We start from the raw sequence: 14993 nt of genomic DNA, 5'->3' as shown, positions 1-14993 counted from the left end.
AAGCAGGGCGCGCTGTGGAGAAAGCCAAAAACATAATATTCTAGAAGCACGAAGTGCCCATAGAAGTGCCCGCGAGCCGTACGTAATGACTTGTTTCCGGACTGCACGCGGGCAGGCAAGCAGGGCAACCGCAGCGCCCCGCAGACGCCTGGCGGTAGTCGCGCGAATTCGAGTCGCGCTGTCCGCGCGTCTGTTGGTGCGTGGCGCACTGAACCTGCCTTGTGCTCTTTTTCATTGACTCCTTTTTCTCTCTCGCTCGCTGCGAAGCCGGAGCTGCCGCCGCTCTCCGAGGGTGCTCCTCCTCCTCCGAGAAGTCGCCGCGGCGCGGCGATGGGAAAGACCGGTTTTCGGACAATGAGGGCCGATGGGGCCACAAGGATCCTTCGAGATGTCGTCGTCGCCGTTGCATTCCGTGCTCCGAGTGACTCGCTTCAAAGCGGCTAGGACTGCCTGAAATGCGAGCAGAGTTCGACAAGGCCGACGCGTGCGATATGCCTCTGTGCGGTCACCACGCGCGCTTTGTTTCCCGGAGTGTGGCTTCACCCCAACGCCGATCGATGCAAGGTGTGTGCGTGCGCGCAGTGGAGCGGCCGTAGAAACCAGCGCAATAATTGATGCCAGCCGTCGTGGCCCCTGTGGATACCGCGCCATGTCGGCGGTGTTGTGCAGCTTTCGAAAAGTGCCCGATTATTTAGCCTGTGACGTGACGACAATGGTGCGGCCGTCTTGCTCCGGAGACGCCGCGTTTGTTGTGGTTTCGGCGTGCGCGCTGTCATCGTGGTCGCCGGCACCCGACGCGCAGTTGTTGTGACATGGGCGAGGGGGTCGCGCCGTCGCCTCTGCGGCGACGGTCGCTGCTCTGCTTGGCGTGCCTCTTCACGGTCGCCGACTCTCTTGTGACCTCCGTGGGGCCCGCGGATAACCGGCGTGGCTTCGCGGTCTTCCTCGCCGCGCTTCTTCGCCCCGACGAACCGCCGCCGTGGACTTACGACCTCCGCGTGCCGGACCAGGCCGCCGATGCACGTATATTCGACGTCGACCGTCATAGCGGAGCCGTCACGTTGCAAGACTCGGTGCAGTGTGGTTCACTTTTGCAGAACCCCGTACCGGTGACAGTGCGCGCTAGACGACCGTGTTGTTCGACCGAGTGGACGACGTGGGTGCGCTTCTCGGAATGCGAAATCACCGACGTCTCGCCGGACACCTCGGATACAGTGCGCGTGACTCTACATCAGCTTCAAGAGGCGTGCTTCGTGCAAAGCGAACCAATCGTAAGATTGGCTAGCCTCCTGCCCCGACTTGGGAACTGCAGCCTCACGTACGGATACTCACCACCGAGCCGGTGCTGTGCCATAGAAAGGGTCGCGGGAGACCTGGTAGCCCACACGGATTTCTGTGGTCCTGTGGCAGACACTCTCACAACAAGGTTGGCTTCGCCTTGTGGAAACTCCAGCTATGACTTAATTGTGGCCTTTGGGCGCCATCGAAGCAGGCGTCACACACTTAATTTTGAGAAGAACCTATACATTGCTTCAGTTCCAGAAGGGAAAGATCGTGGCTACGTAGTAGAAACCATGACAGCGTCAACTACTGGGGCTTCATCATCCGATTTGTCGTATTCACTTCACGCTGTTTTTGATGCAAGAAGCCAGGCTATGTTCAACATCGAACCTCTGTCGGGTGTCGTGACAACTACCACTATTCTGGACAGGGAATTTATGGACATTCACTATTTAAGGGTTATTGCCATAGATGGAAATACACACCCACCAGCAACTGCTAGTAGCACTTTGCAGGTGAATGTTCTTGATGAAAACGATCATGCTCCTCTGTTTGAGCAATCGACCTATGAAACCTCAATCCGAGAGTCTGTTCCAATAGGCTACACCGTTGTTACAGTCAGGGCAACGGATCAAGACTCAGGTTCCAATGCCATTATTGACTACTCAATCGTGAACCCAGATGGTACAAATAGTGCCTTTGGAATAGACTCAAAGAGTGGCATCATTACAACACAGACATCTCTTGACAGGGAGTTAATCTCCTTCTATTCACTCACAGTTCAGGCAAGCGACTCGGGTTCTGTCACTGATCGGAAATCAGCATCAACAACTGTTGAAATTACTATCCTTGATGACAATGACAATTACCCCCAGTTCTCGGAACGTTCTTATTCTGTCAAGGTGTCCGAAGACATCAATTGGTTAAATCACCCCGAGATAGCAAAAATTCGTGCTGTAGATGCTGATGAAGGTGCAAATGCAGCTTTAAGGTACAGTCTTATTGGCGGCAATACACAGGGCCATTTTGCTATGGACAGCTTCACAGGGTCGGTGACTGTTCTGTCTCCATTAGATTACGAGTCAGCACGCAGCTATCGCCTTGTAGTCAGGGTTCAAGATGGCGGGACACCCTCTCGGTCCAACACAACTCAGCTACTTGTGAATGTTATTGATATTAATGACAATGATCCAAAGTTCTACACCTCCCTCTTTCACGAAACAGTTCCCGAAAATGTTCCAATCAGTCACAGTATAGTAAGAGTCCAAGCCTATGATGCGGACGACGGGGCAAATGCCGAGATCTCCTACACCTTGTCTTCTGCTGAGCATGCAGACTTGCCCTTGAGGATTGATGACATCACCGGTTGGATTGTGACAACGCGAGAGCTTGACCGAGAGGAAAGCGCCAACTACAACTTCCAAGTGATTGCTCGTGACCATGGCTCGCCTGCACGATCTGCCACAGCCACCATTCTTCTTCGAGTGCAGGATGTAAATGACAACGATCCGGTGTTTGAGCCACGTATCTATGAAGGCACAGTCTCTGAGGCCGATCCTCCTGGAACTCCAGTGGTGAGCGTCACGGCCACAGACCGGGACGAAAATTCGCGTCTCGTCTATCATATCACAAGTGGAAACACAAGGGATCGCTTTAGCATTGTTAGCCATAACAGGCAGGCAGTGGTGTCCATAGCACAACCTCTTGACTACAAACTCGAGAAGCGGTTTGTCCTCACAGTCAGTGCTACGGACTCTGGGGGCCGGTCGGATACAGCCACAATCTACCTCAATGTGAGCGATGCAAACACGCATCGACCAATTTTCGAGCGAACACCGTACACTGCTACGGTGCCAGAGGATGTACCAGTGGCAACGACGGTCCTTGTAGTGGAAGCACATGATGGTGACGTCGGTCGAAACGCACTCATCACTTACACAATGGAGGAGGATGTCCCAGAGTTTCGAATTGACTCGACAACCGGTGCAATCGTGACCACTAAACCTCTTGACCGAGAAAAAGCTAGCGGCTATACATTAGTTGTCATGGCTCAGGACAATGGCAACCCACCACTGTCTGACACAACAAATGTAGAACTGGAAGTTGCTGACGTCAACGACAATGCACCCACTTTTCCCACAGCTGGCTACACCAGCACGGTCAGCGAAGACGCTCTCATTGGGACAAGCGTTGTTCATATCTCAGCGACAGACAGTGATCTTGGCCTAAATGGGCAGATCCGTTACACTTTTCTTGGAGGAAATGACGGAAGCGGTGCCTTTGGAGTTGATCCGACGTCGGGTATCATTCGGACAAACAGGGTACTTGATCGTGAGACATTGGCTGTGTATCACCTCGCTGTCTTCGCCGTCGACCGCGGGTCGCCATCTCTTTCAGCGTCTGTGCCTGTGACAGTTTACATAGAGGACGTCAACGACAGCCCTCCCCGTTTTTCGGCAGATCGAATCCGGCTGTTTGTTCCAGAAAACAGCCCGATAGGTTCTGTTGCAGGCGAGATAGAAGCGCACGACCCAGACGAGGGACCGAATGCAGTCATCCAGTATGCCATTGTTGGTGGCCCTGATGCGGATGCTTTTTCTCTGGTAGCCAGACCAGGAGAGCCAGCTGAGATTGTTACCAGAACAGACCTTGATTATGAGTCTCCTCACAAGAAGTACACCTTGATTGTGCGAGCATCGTCTCCACCACTCCGAAATGATGTCGAAGTTGAAGTTTGGGTCACAGATGTCAATGACAATGCTCCTGTTCTTAAGGTAAGTTTATGGAACCCATCCTCAGTGCCCAGATGTGTTTGTTTAGCCAAAGTATTTATGGATAAGTGTGCCAGAAACACAAGGCCATTAACTGGCCCATCCTTTTCAACTTTGATGCCCCTGTTACTTTGGCTAATTATATAAAATGATCTGGTATGAAACCTTTTAGAAGAAAAAATAAGTCCAAGATGACTGATTTCATGTGTGTATTTGTTTTTGCCGGCTGTGTTTGCTACTGTTATACAATTTGTTACTTTCAGTTTATGTTAATGAATCCCATTCATTACCCTTAACTATTCCTTCATGACAAGTTTCATGTTTCATTTCATGCTTCATGTTTCATTCAGGCCATGCTTTTGACTGTAGCAGATACACAGTATGCTATAGTGATTACATTGAACACGAATGCACAAGTGAATGCAGCTGTTGTAAATGCAGATGTCACTTTTTACTGTGAATTTAGTGTGGAGCCACTTCTTTGTGTGAAGCCCAACCATGAACCATAGTGGGAATTTAGTAATACTTATTATGCAAAATTTATTTGATACATTTGAGAGTAACAGTGTAAAATAATTCTCTCCACACTAAAGAGAACTAATGTTATGGGTTGCTGCTGTCTTCTTTCTTTTTTCCTCTTGCATGAATAATTATAGTAGAACTTCGTTGATATATGGTGGTTTTTAAAACGAGTTATGTACAGAATTTTAAACAAATTGCCTGTGTCACATAGCACATTTCTGATCATTGAGCTGAACTGATTGAAGAAGCGGACATTAATTGCACAAGAAATCAATATGCATGATTGACTAATTAACAAAGTTCCACTAATCATCTTTATAACTAATTGCTTTTATTATAAAATTTACAAATCGAGTGAGTTCACAAGGCAAATCCACATGGAACAAATGGTGAGCATGGGCACCGTTTCAGGATACGCGTTCCTAGAGTGTGCAATGAAATGCATTAGTGTTTCACCTATTTTTGTCCTTCAATACATAAGAAGGTGCACTGTTAAAACGGAAGTGGAACAACCGTACATATTACTGAAAGTATAATAGTGCTTATCTCAAAACTGCTGCTAGATTCAAAATTTGTTCTACAGCTCAACGGCTTCGTAAATTGTAATAAATGAGCTGCAAAGTAATTAGTTGTAGCCTGTTCAGCTAAATTTTGGTATCTATTCAATTACGTGTTTTGCTTTGCATGTGCTTTGTTTCTCTCTCTTTTTTTATTTACTTATCTTTCTACTTCTCCCTCCTTCCCCTCTCTCCCTAGTATAGAGTAGCAAGCCGGATTTCTCTCCTTGCCTTTCCTCTTTCACTTCTCTCCCTATGAATTTTATTTTCTTGTGTAAGTAAAGTATGCCTCTACGAGTAGTCCAGCTCAAGAATTAGAATAGTGCCATCTACAACATGGGCTTCTTTAGGAAATGTACAATATACATGTTTTTTTCAATGGTATTTAGAAATAGCCTGTGGCAGATTGCACAATTACTGTTCTTTAGTTGAAGTGTGGACCTACTTGCACAATAAATGCAAATGCTTGAATGATTGATTAACAAAATATCACTAATGTACGCTTCTAATTTGTGCACATACTACAGTTTACGAATTGCAGTTGGTAGGTTTGCGAGGCATATCCACTTGGAGTGAATTTCAAGGATGGCACCAGTTTCGAGATATGCGCTCATCAAACTTGCAGTAAAGCTTCATTCTTGTTCCATTTATGTTTCTAACAAAGTGCTGTTTATGCATCGAATCGTCAAAATAACCGAAAGGCCAATGTACCTTTCGTAACGTTGGGAATGAATATCTCAGAGCAGGCCTGACAATTCATGCCAAGTGAATTATGTATTTAGATTTCTCATGCAAGTCACCTCCGCCCCTTCGTGTAATTTAACTGTCGGTCGCAGGCAATTAAGAATTCTGTATTGTAAGAATGACACCTGATATATTCCTGAATGTTGCATTTTCCTGGTCGCTAGGCCACTCCTGCGCAATTCCGGCACAAAGTCCCATGCACGTGTGACCTCTCCGTTCTTCCATTTTTGCAAATGTTATGTTCTTTTTCCAGCAGTCCTGTAAAGAGCACATCGATTGGATCCTAATATACACACAATATGTGTGGGAACACTAAGAATTCAAATCCTTGAAATCTCTTACATTTCAGTCAGTGTTAAAATATGTGCATATTTTGCTTTTGGCTAAGCTCACTAGAGAGTGTAATGGAGAAATTAAACAGGTAAGATTGCCATTGTGCCTAGCATGCAGTGTGTGGGAAGACATAACCCACTTAATCTGTGCTTGCAAACTATTTTCATTAGTAGAAGAACATCCCTACTGTCCGTACTGAATATTCATTAAAAACTGCCATTTCCTTAATTTATGAATAATGCCACCTGTGCACCTCATGCAGAGGAGGCACTGTTAGCTTTCCTTAGATGCGCTAATCTTGGTGAGATAGCTTTTGTTTAGTGTTGTATGTTTTGTGTACGCTGCATATCTATGACGTTCACTGTGCATATCATCTCATTTTTCGCCATACCCATATTGAGTAGCAGGCTAGACAGGCTGCAAGTCAAACTTATCCAGGATTCATTAAAGAGCTCTCTCCCTCTCTCTCTCATGGAGGAACGAAACAAAGTAGAAGGGAGTATCGTGCAATAAAATCTTCATGTGCAGGCTGCTATCGATAATATACCGTGCTGAAGTATGAACTGTACCCAGCTGCTGAACCATAGAGGTGCTACAAAACGTTGACAAGCTTACTAGAGCTTTTACTTCCTGGCCCTGTGCTCCTTAAAGTGGAAAATAAAGTGGTCGATTGATTGATTGAAAGCCAACCAAAATTGTACTACAGTATGTGATCACGTCGCAGTGGGTTTTAGTGCCTCCCACTGTCAGGCTTTGCAAACACTCTTCCTAAATGGCAATAGACACAAATGCAGCAAGCAGCTTCCACAAGCACACACTGCACCAAAGAACATAAATGTGTATGTTGCAAGAAACAACCATACTTGCACAACCATGTTGGGAGAAAATATGCACAGAGTAATTGGCAGAGCACCTGAACAAGTGCACATTGATTAAAATTTATGTGGAACAATGCAGACTGTGCCAAGTCTGCCGAGTGGAGCCAGAGGTCACATGTCAAGCCGACCTTCAGAGAAATGAGAGGAATGAGAAAAGGTGAAGGGGGCAGCGTTATGGAAGGGCTCATGAAGTGTGGCTTCATGATGTCATGCACCCTTCTAGTTTCTTTCCTCTGTGGAGTGTGTTTAGACATCTGGAAGAAAATTGGGGCAACCCAAAGTTCAAGCCATTCCAATTCATTTAGCACCGATGTGGTGAAGGTGGTTGACATTTGTTCGGTTCGCTTGCTAATCCTTTTTCATGCAAGTTTTCTTCGCTGTATGCAATAGGAGAAAAATAATTTGCTCGTTGATAACATTGTTTTGTTTGCTTTGTCGGTGCCTTAGAAAGCCACTGACATTGTTGCCACTACTACTAGCTACACACAGAAGCCAGGGGAATGTCATAATAAAACGCACAAGTGGTGAGAAGCTCTGTAATTACAAAGTGAACGGACCTCCATTTTTCTGATACCAAGCCTTGCTTGCTTGCTTTCTTGTATATTCGTGTTTTTTGTTTCTATTTCGAAAATGTGTAGGACCTCTGATGATGTCACTTTTGTGTTGTCTTCAGGACTTCAGCATCGTGTTCAACAACTACCAGCATCACTTTCCCGTGGGCTCAATTGGACGCGTCCCCGCCTGGGATGCAGACGTTGCCGATCAGCTGCGATATCGCTTTGTCTCTGGCAACAATGCCAACCTTCTCGTGCTCAACGAAACATCCGGAGACGTCCGGCTTAGCCCGAGCCTCAACTCTAACGTGCACATCAATGCCGACATGGAAGTCAGCGTGTTTGGTGAGCCCTGGTCTCACGTGCCAAAGCACCGAATTCGTACTTGTGCCGTGTAATCCACTTGTAAGAGTGTCGAGATGCTGGAAAATTTTACCGTTAAAGGGGCTCTAAAAAGAAAAGTTAGGCTGTATAAGTAAATTAAATATATACAATACCAAAATAGCCACTCTTACTATGAGGACACACTTGGTGAGGCAAAAAACAGGCAGAAATTAAAGACAGATGGCGATGCCACCTTGATGTTCCAGCACCAGCCAGCCGGGACACAATGAATTTTGACAGCCTCTACTCGGACCTAGTTAACGTTTTATCAGCTAAGGTGGGCTATATTATATTTAAAAAGAGTCAAATCCTGAAGTTAGCAAGGTTCAAGAATGTTTAATGAGCCATAACATTCCAAATGCGAAAAAATACTTTGATATCCGGTACATCACAGTGACATACCAGCATTGGTTGTCTGGCACGAAATTCGAACAACCAAAGTTTGACCTTCATTTTCCCTGTTAGCAGTACTCATCCTATTGTCACAGGCTGAAAGAATATAGGGTTACAAAAGAATATTTTATCTGTTTAAACTGACTTAGTGTTTCTTTTTAGTGTTCCCTTTAAATGTTTTGTCACATTCGGGCTGGTTTGATGCACTTTCAGCATGCAAGCAGGCAAACCTCATTTATAAAGCTCATTACTAGAAATGCAATTGGACTCTGTGTTGTTTTTGTTTTTGTTCTTCTGGGTTGCAGTCAATAATTTTTTTGGTTGGTAGCACTGGGCCAACTCTAAGGACCTATGCGGTGCATTGTGCAGTTTTTCCACAGCTGATGCGCCTCCAAAGTGTGTGCCGTGCACTAGCATGTGTGCTATAGCAGTGGATTGCACTTTAACACTAGAGAGTCTAGCGTGAATTTGGCATCAAGTGCTTGTCCCAATTCCCCACCAGACGGCATCAACGAAGTGTCGGCGATGTGCCACCTTTCGGTGAGGCTCGTGTCGGAGGCCATGTTGTTCAACAGCGTCACCGTGCGTCTGGGCGGAATCACCAAGGAACAGTTCCTCTCGCCGCTGTACGACCAGTTTGTCAGTGGCCTCGCAGCAATCGTGCCCTGTGCCAAGGAAAATGTCTTCATATTTAGTGTTCAGGTAAGGTTTGCAATGCTTCAAGGTACAAGTGTCTTCTAGCAAGGTTTCAAAAAACTTTGAAACTTGTTTGAACTTATGTGAACTGGTTCACAGCAGAGTGCTAATTTGGGCCAGCAAGTTCGTGCACACTGTTAATAGAAGAAAAAGAAAAACAAAACTGCAGTTACAATGAGACATAACACAGAGAACAAATGCAAATGACCGTGTGTTTGTTTAAGTGCTCTTTCTTTCATAAACCAAGGGAAATGGCTCTCAGTGGTCTCTATCAAAAAGAAACTGTTTCGGAGCTGGTTTGAAGCAGTTCTAGTTGTAATGCTAAGGCTTTGCAGCTGGTCTTTGCTCGCCTAATTGCTTTAGTTGAGGAAATCTGCCCGTGGTATCAGCTGGTAATTGTGTGGGCTTAAATGATCCAAAAAATTGATCATCAGCCAGCATTAATCCTTTTTACTTGCTCATTGGTGCTGTCAGTTCAAGTATTAACGGACTTGCCCAAATTTACAGTTGGGTGCCAAAGTAATCATGAGCTTGTTTGGATTGAGGTTCGATAAAAACACCCACACTAGCAGCATTCGTTTTGCTACTTATGACATCAGTGCACATTGGCTAATTCTATTACACAAGGTCAGAGCAAAGCTTTCAGCAATGTTATTTAACAGTGCTCACGCTACAGCAGCCTAGGCATCGCAATAGGTTGGTACTGCAAACTGACAACTTTTTTTCCACTCAGCTTGCAAGGACGGGTCACACTTATTTGTATAATTCCTTTTTTGGTAATTTTTAATTTGATTGCAGACATATACATTAAGCAATGCACCTAATTTCAGGACGACACGGACGTCGACACCGTTGTCCTGAATGTGAGCTTCTCGGCACTAAAGGGCACTGAAGATGACTACTTTCAACCGCAGTACCTCCAGGAGAGAGTCTACCTCAACAGAGCCATACTTGCCAAACTCACAAATGTGCACGTAAGTTTTCTTATTCCCATTGCTGCCTTTGTGATTATTTGGCAGAAATGATCCAGGTTACCAGTGTTATAAAACAGTGGGGAAACAATCTGGCAGTACCCATTCATGTCTATTGTCTAAGTTAAGCAAGAGCATTCGCGCAGTGCACTAGTTCATTCCATTACAGCCAATGGAGTGGAACATGACGATATGTCCGTCTGGCTTCGTCACTTTTGTAGCCAAACACATTGTGCTTCTCTAGAGTTACGCTCATTTTACAGATTGAGGAAGAGAATAACATTGTAGTCGGCTACGTATGGTATAGCATAAGCCATGAGAAATCTACTTGTGTTTAGAGAAGCCTTCGCTCTTACCTTCACTTTTCAAGGTCATTTGAAATGTGAAAGTGCTCCTCTTAGGCAGCTACTGTATCAACTTGAAGAAAATTTGCTTAACTGTGAAGAGAAGGTAAAGTTGTACTGACTATTAGCAACAGAATTTAAGGCGAAGGCCTTTCTAGGCTCGTGGTGAAGTTTTTGTCATCAGACCTGACCGCCAGAGTGTCCGCTGAAGCGTCATCATGCCATATGAAGACAGATTAAAGAATGAAAAATGATTGATAGTGACACTTAGTGAATGATAACATTATAATAGAAATTGGTGGAGGTTCATAATGACTACTAATGATAGTAATGACTAATAATTACTTGTAATAACTACTAATGCCTCCAAAATGATGAATATGTCTAACTATGGCTTGTAATGGCTATAATTGATTACAAATGATTACAAATGCTTAATGCAGTAATTACTAATAATGACTGAAATGACTTGTAATGACTAGTAATGACTACGAAATGGCCAATATGTCAAACAGCAACTTGCAATGAGTACAATTGGTTAGAAATTACCAAACATGCTTAGTATTGACCAGTAATGACTATTAATGACTGAAATGACTTGTCATGACTACTAATGACTATGAAATGACCAATATGTCTAACGACAAATCGTAACGACCACAATTGATTACAAATGATTAAAAATGCTTAGTAGTGAGCAGTAATGACTAATAATGACTTGCAATGACTACAAAATGACTACTATGTCTAACGATGTGTAATGACTGCAGTTCATTAGAAATGACTAAAACTGCTTAGTAATGACCCGTGATAATTAATGACTGAAATGACTTGTGATGACTACTAACGACTATGATGAGACCAACATGTTTAACGATGGCTCGTAATGAGTGACCACAATTGATTACAAATGACTCAATATGCTTAGTAGCCAGGGGTAATGACTAAAAGAAAGAACAGAGAGGCGAATGATAAGAGGAGGAAGGGTAGGCTTTCACCGTTCGCCTCTTAAGAAAGATCTTAAGAGACCCAGTAATATTTTTTTTTACTTAGACCCTTAAATGTCTCTCGAGAATTGATGGAAATCTTTAAATTTCAAGAAAGATTCAGACATATGCGGGCACCATATTTATGTGCAATATGTACTTTGTTGGCTAAGTCTTGCAAGTCTTCCTGTTTTAATTTTTTTTTACAAGTACTTTTTTTCTGAAGCCAATCGCTACATTCGAATTTCGTGTTTTGGTGCGTTTTAAACATTCGAACAGATGATGCTAATAGAATGGCAATGTCTCATTCTGTTGCGGGTTTACGTTAATCTAAAAGATGCTTCTTTTTATTTTCTACATTTTTATTTTTCACTTTTGATTAGTATTAGTAAAAAGAAGTCGTAAATAAAGATCTGCTTCCAACAGTCTCTGGTATATCATATTTTTTATTCTTGTTTTTTTTTTAATGCAAGCGGTTTCAATGAAGTCACAATGTTATCTAGTGAGTAGATTTTATGCATTTCTTATAAGTTTGAACAGGATTCAGCAAGAGCTACAGCATCCTGCTAAAAAAATGTTGCTTATGCTTTGAACGATTATTTACTTAAGTTCTTTATGGCTGCCCCACTCAAAAACATTACGAAATGTTTTGGTCACTCAACGATGTGTACAGGCCATCTTAATCAGAACTGTTGACACACTGTTGTCAACCATGCATCACCACATCACCAGAAACATGGTATTATGGGCGTACAGCAAAAGGGTTCTAGATGAACTTTCACAATGTGCTATCACAAGCAGATAAAAGACAGCACAGGAGATAATTGAAGCCCATGAAAGAGAGAAGGCTTGTGCCTTTTGTATCAGTGCAACATCCATTGTATTATCAAAAAAGAAACATGTGCCTATCGACAGACAGGGGACCACTTTGGTGATTGTTAGTGAACAATGGTGGTGGTGCACAAGTATCTTGCTTTCCTTGTGGTATCTTGTCTTATACTGATTCGCCCTTGGCATAAATTGACGAGCCACTCTCATTAAAACTTAGTTGGAATCAGCACTCTGTCCCATCCCTTCTTGCATTTTTTTTCCTACATTGTATGCGCTGTAATACTGTTAGGAAGAATCCATCACCAAGTATCCCAACAGGAAATACAGTAGAGCCTCGTTCATATGTTTTGGGGGGGAAACGCGAAAAATAAACGCACTAACCGGGAAAATGTGCAATCCGAAGTAACTAAAACAATTTGACAGGCTCAACTATTGTTGACATCTGCACAATGCAAAAGCGTCGCACGGATCGTTGCGGCACGATACGCCGATGCGCGTCGATCTGGTGGTGCCACGGCGGCCCGAGACGTGTTTTGTTGTTTTCCTGTTGCGTAGTGTTTTAAGACGGTGACGGGAAACCGAAAAAAAAAAGATCGAGCTGGTGGGCGACGCCGGACGCCGCGGAAGCGAAACGTAATGTCCACATCGCGCCGCCTACAGCAGGGAACGGCGGCGCGTTTGGATTATCGCCGTCTGCTAAAAGCGTGCAGTGCGCTACCAATGGCACTACGCACCACGTTCTGTAAAACAGATAGGTGATGATGCTTATCGCGATAGGTTTGGCGGCGATAGCTGTGAATGCGGCGTGTGACGGCGTGGGCGGATATTTGCTGGTATCGGAATAAGAAATTGTGCGCACCATCGTTCTCACTTGAGACAGGCGGCTGGCTATATACTGTTCGCGATCGCGCGCGCCTCGTGCACTTTCTTGTTCACACAAGATCTAGCGGCCGGAAAACGTGTGCGATCGCAGTATGCAGCAGGGAACGGCGGCGCGTTTCGGTTATCGCCTATTAAAAGCGTGCGCTTCGGACGGCGCTATGCGCTGTGAAACAGATAAGCGAATATGCTTATCTAAATAGTATTGGCTGTAATAGCTGTGAATGCCGCGTGCGACGACCCCGGAGAAGATTTGCCAGTGCCGAAATGAGAAAATTAGTGCGCGCCGGCGTTTACACATGAAACAGGCGGGCGAGTGTTGCGGTGAAGCTACCGCGGCGGCCAGCTATATATACTGTTCTTGATCGGGCTCGCCTTGCGCATTTTCTTAATTACATGGGATCTGGCGGCGTGAAAACGTGTGATACGATCGCAATTTCGCGACGTACTGAACGTTGGTGGCGAAAAACGTGTTTTCCGGGATCGTATGAACCGGTAAAAAATGAGCGTAGTTCTATTAGGTAATTTTTTTATGTTCTCGAGTGCAAACGTTGGCGCGGGGAAAACGTACGTAACGGGAACGTATCAACGAGGTTCTACTGTATTATTAACGAAACATCACAAGCAAATTTTCTTACTAACAGCTTCGCATTTTCAATGTGAATGCATAACCCAACCTTAGCTAAGATGACCTGCTGTAAGGTTCTGTTGGTCACCATTGCAGGTGCTGCCCTTCGACGACAACCTGTGTGTCCGTGAGCCCTGCATCAACTTCGAAGAATGCCTGTCAGTGCTCAAGTTTGGGAACGCATCCTCGTTCATCGCATCAGACACAGTCCTTTTCCGACCCATCTATCCTGTCAACACTTTTGCTTGTCGATGCCCTGTCGGCTTTACGGGTGGGTGGCGATCGGAGGATGTTTTGTCCTACAAGAACAGCAATCAAAACAAATTAACTTTATGTTATGCCACAAAATGGAGAACTGGGGCGGTTAATTGCTGACATTGGTGGAGCAAATGTGACGTGTTGTCTCACTGGTGTCTCGGAGATCTGGTGCAGCAGTAGTAATACTAGTATCAGTAGTAGTAATGGCAGTAGCACTAGTACTAGTTACTGTAATAGTTGGAAAGGAAAAATGAAAAGGCATGCGTATTGTAACCATCTCAATGTTCAGTAGGCATCTAAACTGTCCCGCAGGAAGGTATAGATAATAAGTAATAAGAGACAAAAAAGCTATAATAAAGATGCAGTAGAAGAAAGAGAATGCTACAAGGACATAAACAAAAGGCGAGAAAGATGCATAGTGACACATTAAAGCACTTAGAAGCTACGAGAATGACAGCCAAGAAATGAGTAAGCAGTACTACAAAAACATACTACTACACAATATATCTGGTTTTATGTGTGAGTGAGAATGCTCACTGACATTTTGAATGTCACCACACAGTGCTTGTATGGCTGAAATGGCTTGCATTATGAAAATATGGGCAAATATGTTCTGTTATAATAATGGTGGATGGTAGTTTTAGAATGCGTATTCTCCATGTTTTGCTAAGTATCTTGACCATGGTCATCATGGTTTATTTTCACTCTAATTATAGTTTCATGCTCTTTTATCAGTGCATATGTGGCTTGCAGTTACAGCATTGTTGCTTTAAATTTACTTTGTATGAATTTCTCATTGTGTATTATGACAGGTGTGGAGTGCAAAAATACCTCGGTAGTACAGAGATCTTGGCACACATTAAGAGCACTCATATGCTCATAATTTAATACGGAGCCCAACTATAGCATCCCTCATGGTTTAGCTGCAGCTTAGGGCCATTAAACTTAAAAAGTCATCAAGCACATTTGTTGTAATGCCTGCC

At 44.3% G+C, this 14993-nt stretch overlaps 1 protein-coding gene across 1 annotated transcript in view; it reads left to right on the top strand.

The window, feature by feature from the left end:
* The first annotated feature begins 218 nt into the window (after positions 1-218).
* The window catches only part of stan (Protocadherin-like wing polarity protein stan), a 72474-nt gene continuing 57699 nt past the window's right edge, over positions 219-14993 (top strand). Inside the window, exons 1-5 of the mRNA XM_065424488.1 lie at positions 219-4055; positions 7760-7985; positions 8920-9119; positions 9944-10087; positions 13849-14023. Coding sequence (XP_065280560.1) covers positions 813-4055; positions 7760-7985; positions 8920-9119; positions 9944-10087; positions 13849-14023 — 3988 coding nt within the window. The 5' untranslated portion in view covers positions 219-812. The remainder of the gene's footprint in view (positions 4056-7759; positions 7986-8919; positions 9120-9943; positions 10088-13848; positions 14024-14993) is intronic.

This window comes from Dermacentor albipictus, chromosome 6 (genome assembly GCF_038994185.2).
Source record: "Dermacentor albipictus isolate Rhodes 1998 colony chromosome 6, USDA_Dalb.pri_finalv2, whole genome shotgun sequence".
Taxonomy (NCBI): Eukaryota; Metazoa; Arthropoda; class Arachnida; order Ixodida; family Ixodidae; genus Dermacentor; species Dermacentor albipictus.
Note: the sequence above shows the minus strand (reverse complement) of the source record. Positions and strands in the feature narration are given on the sequence as shown.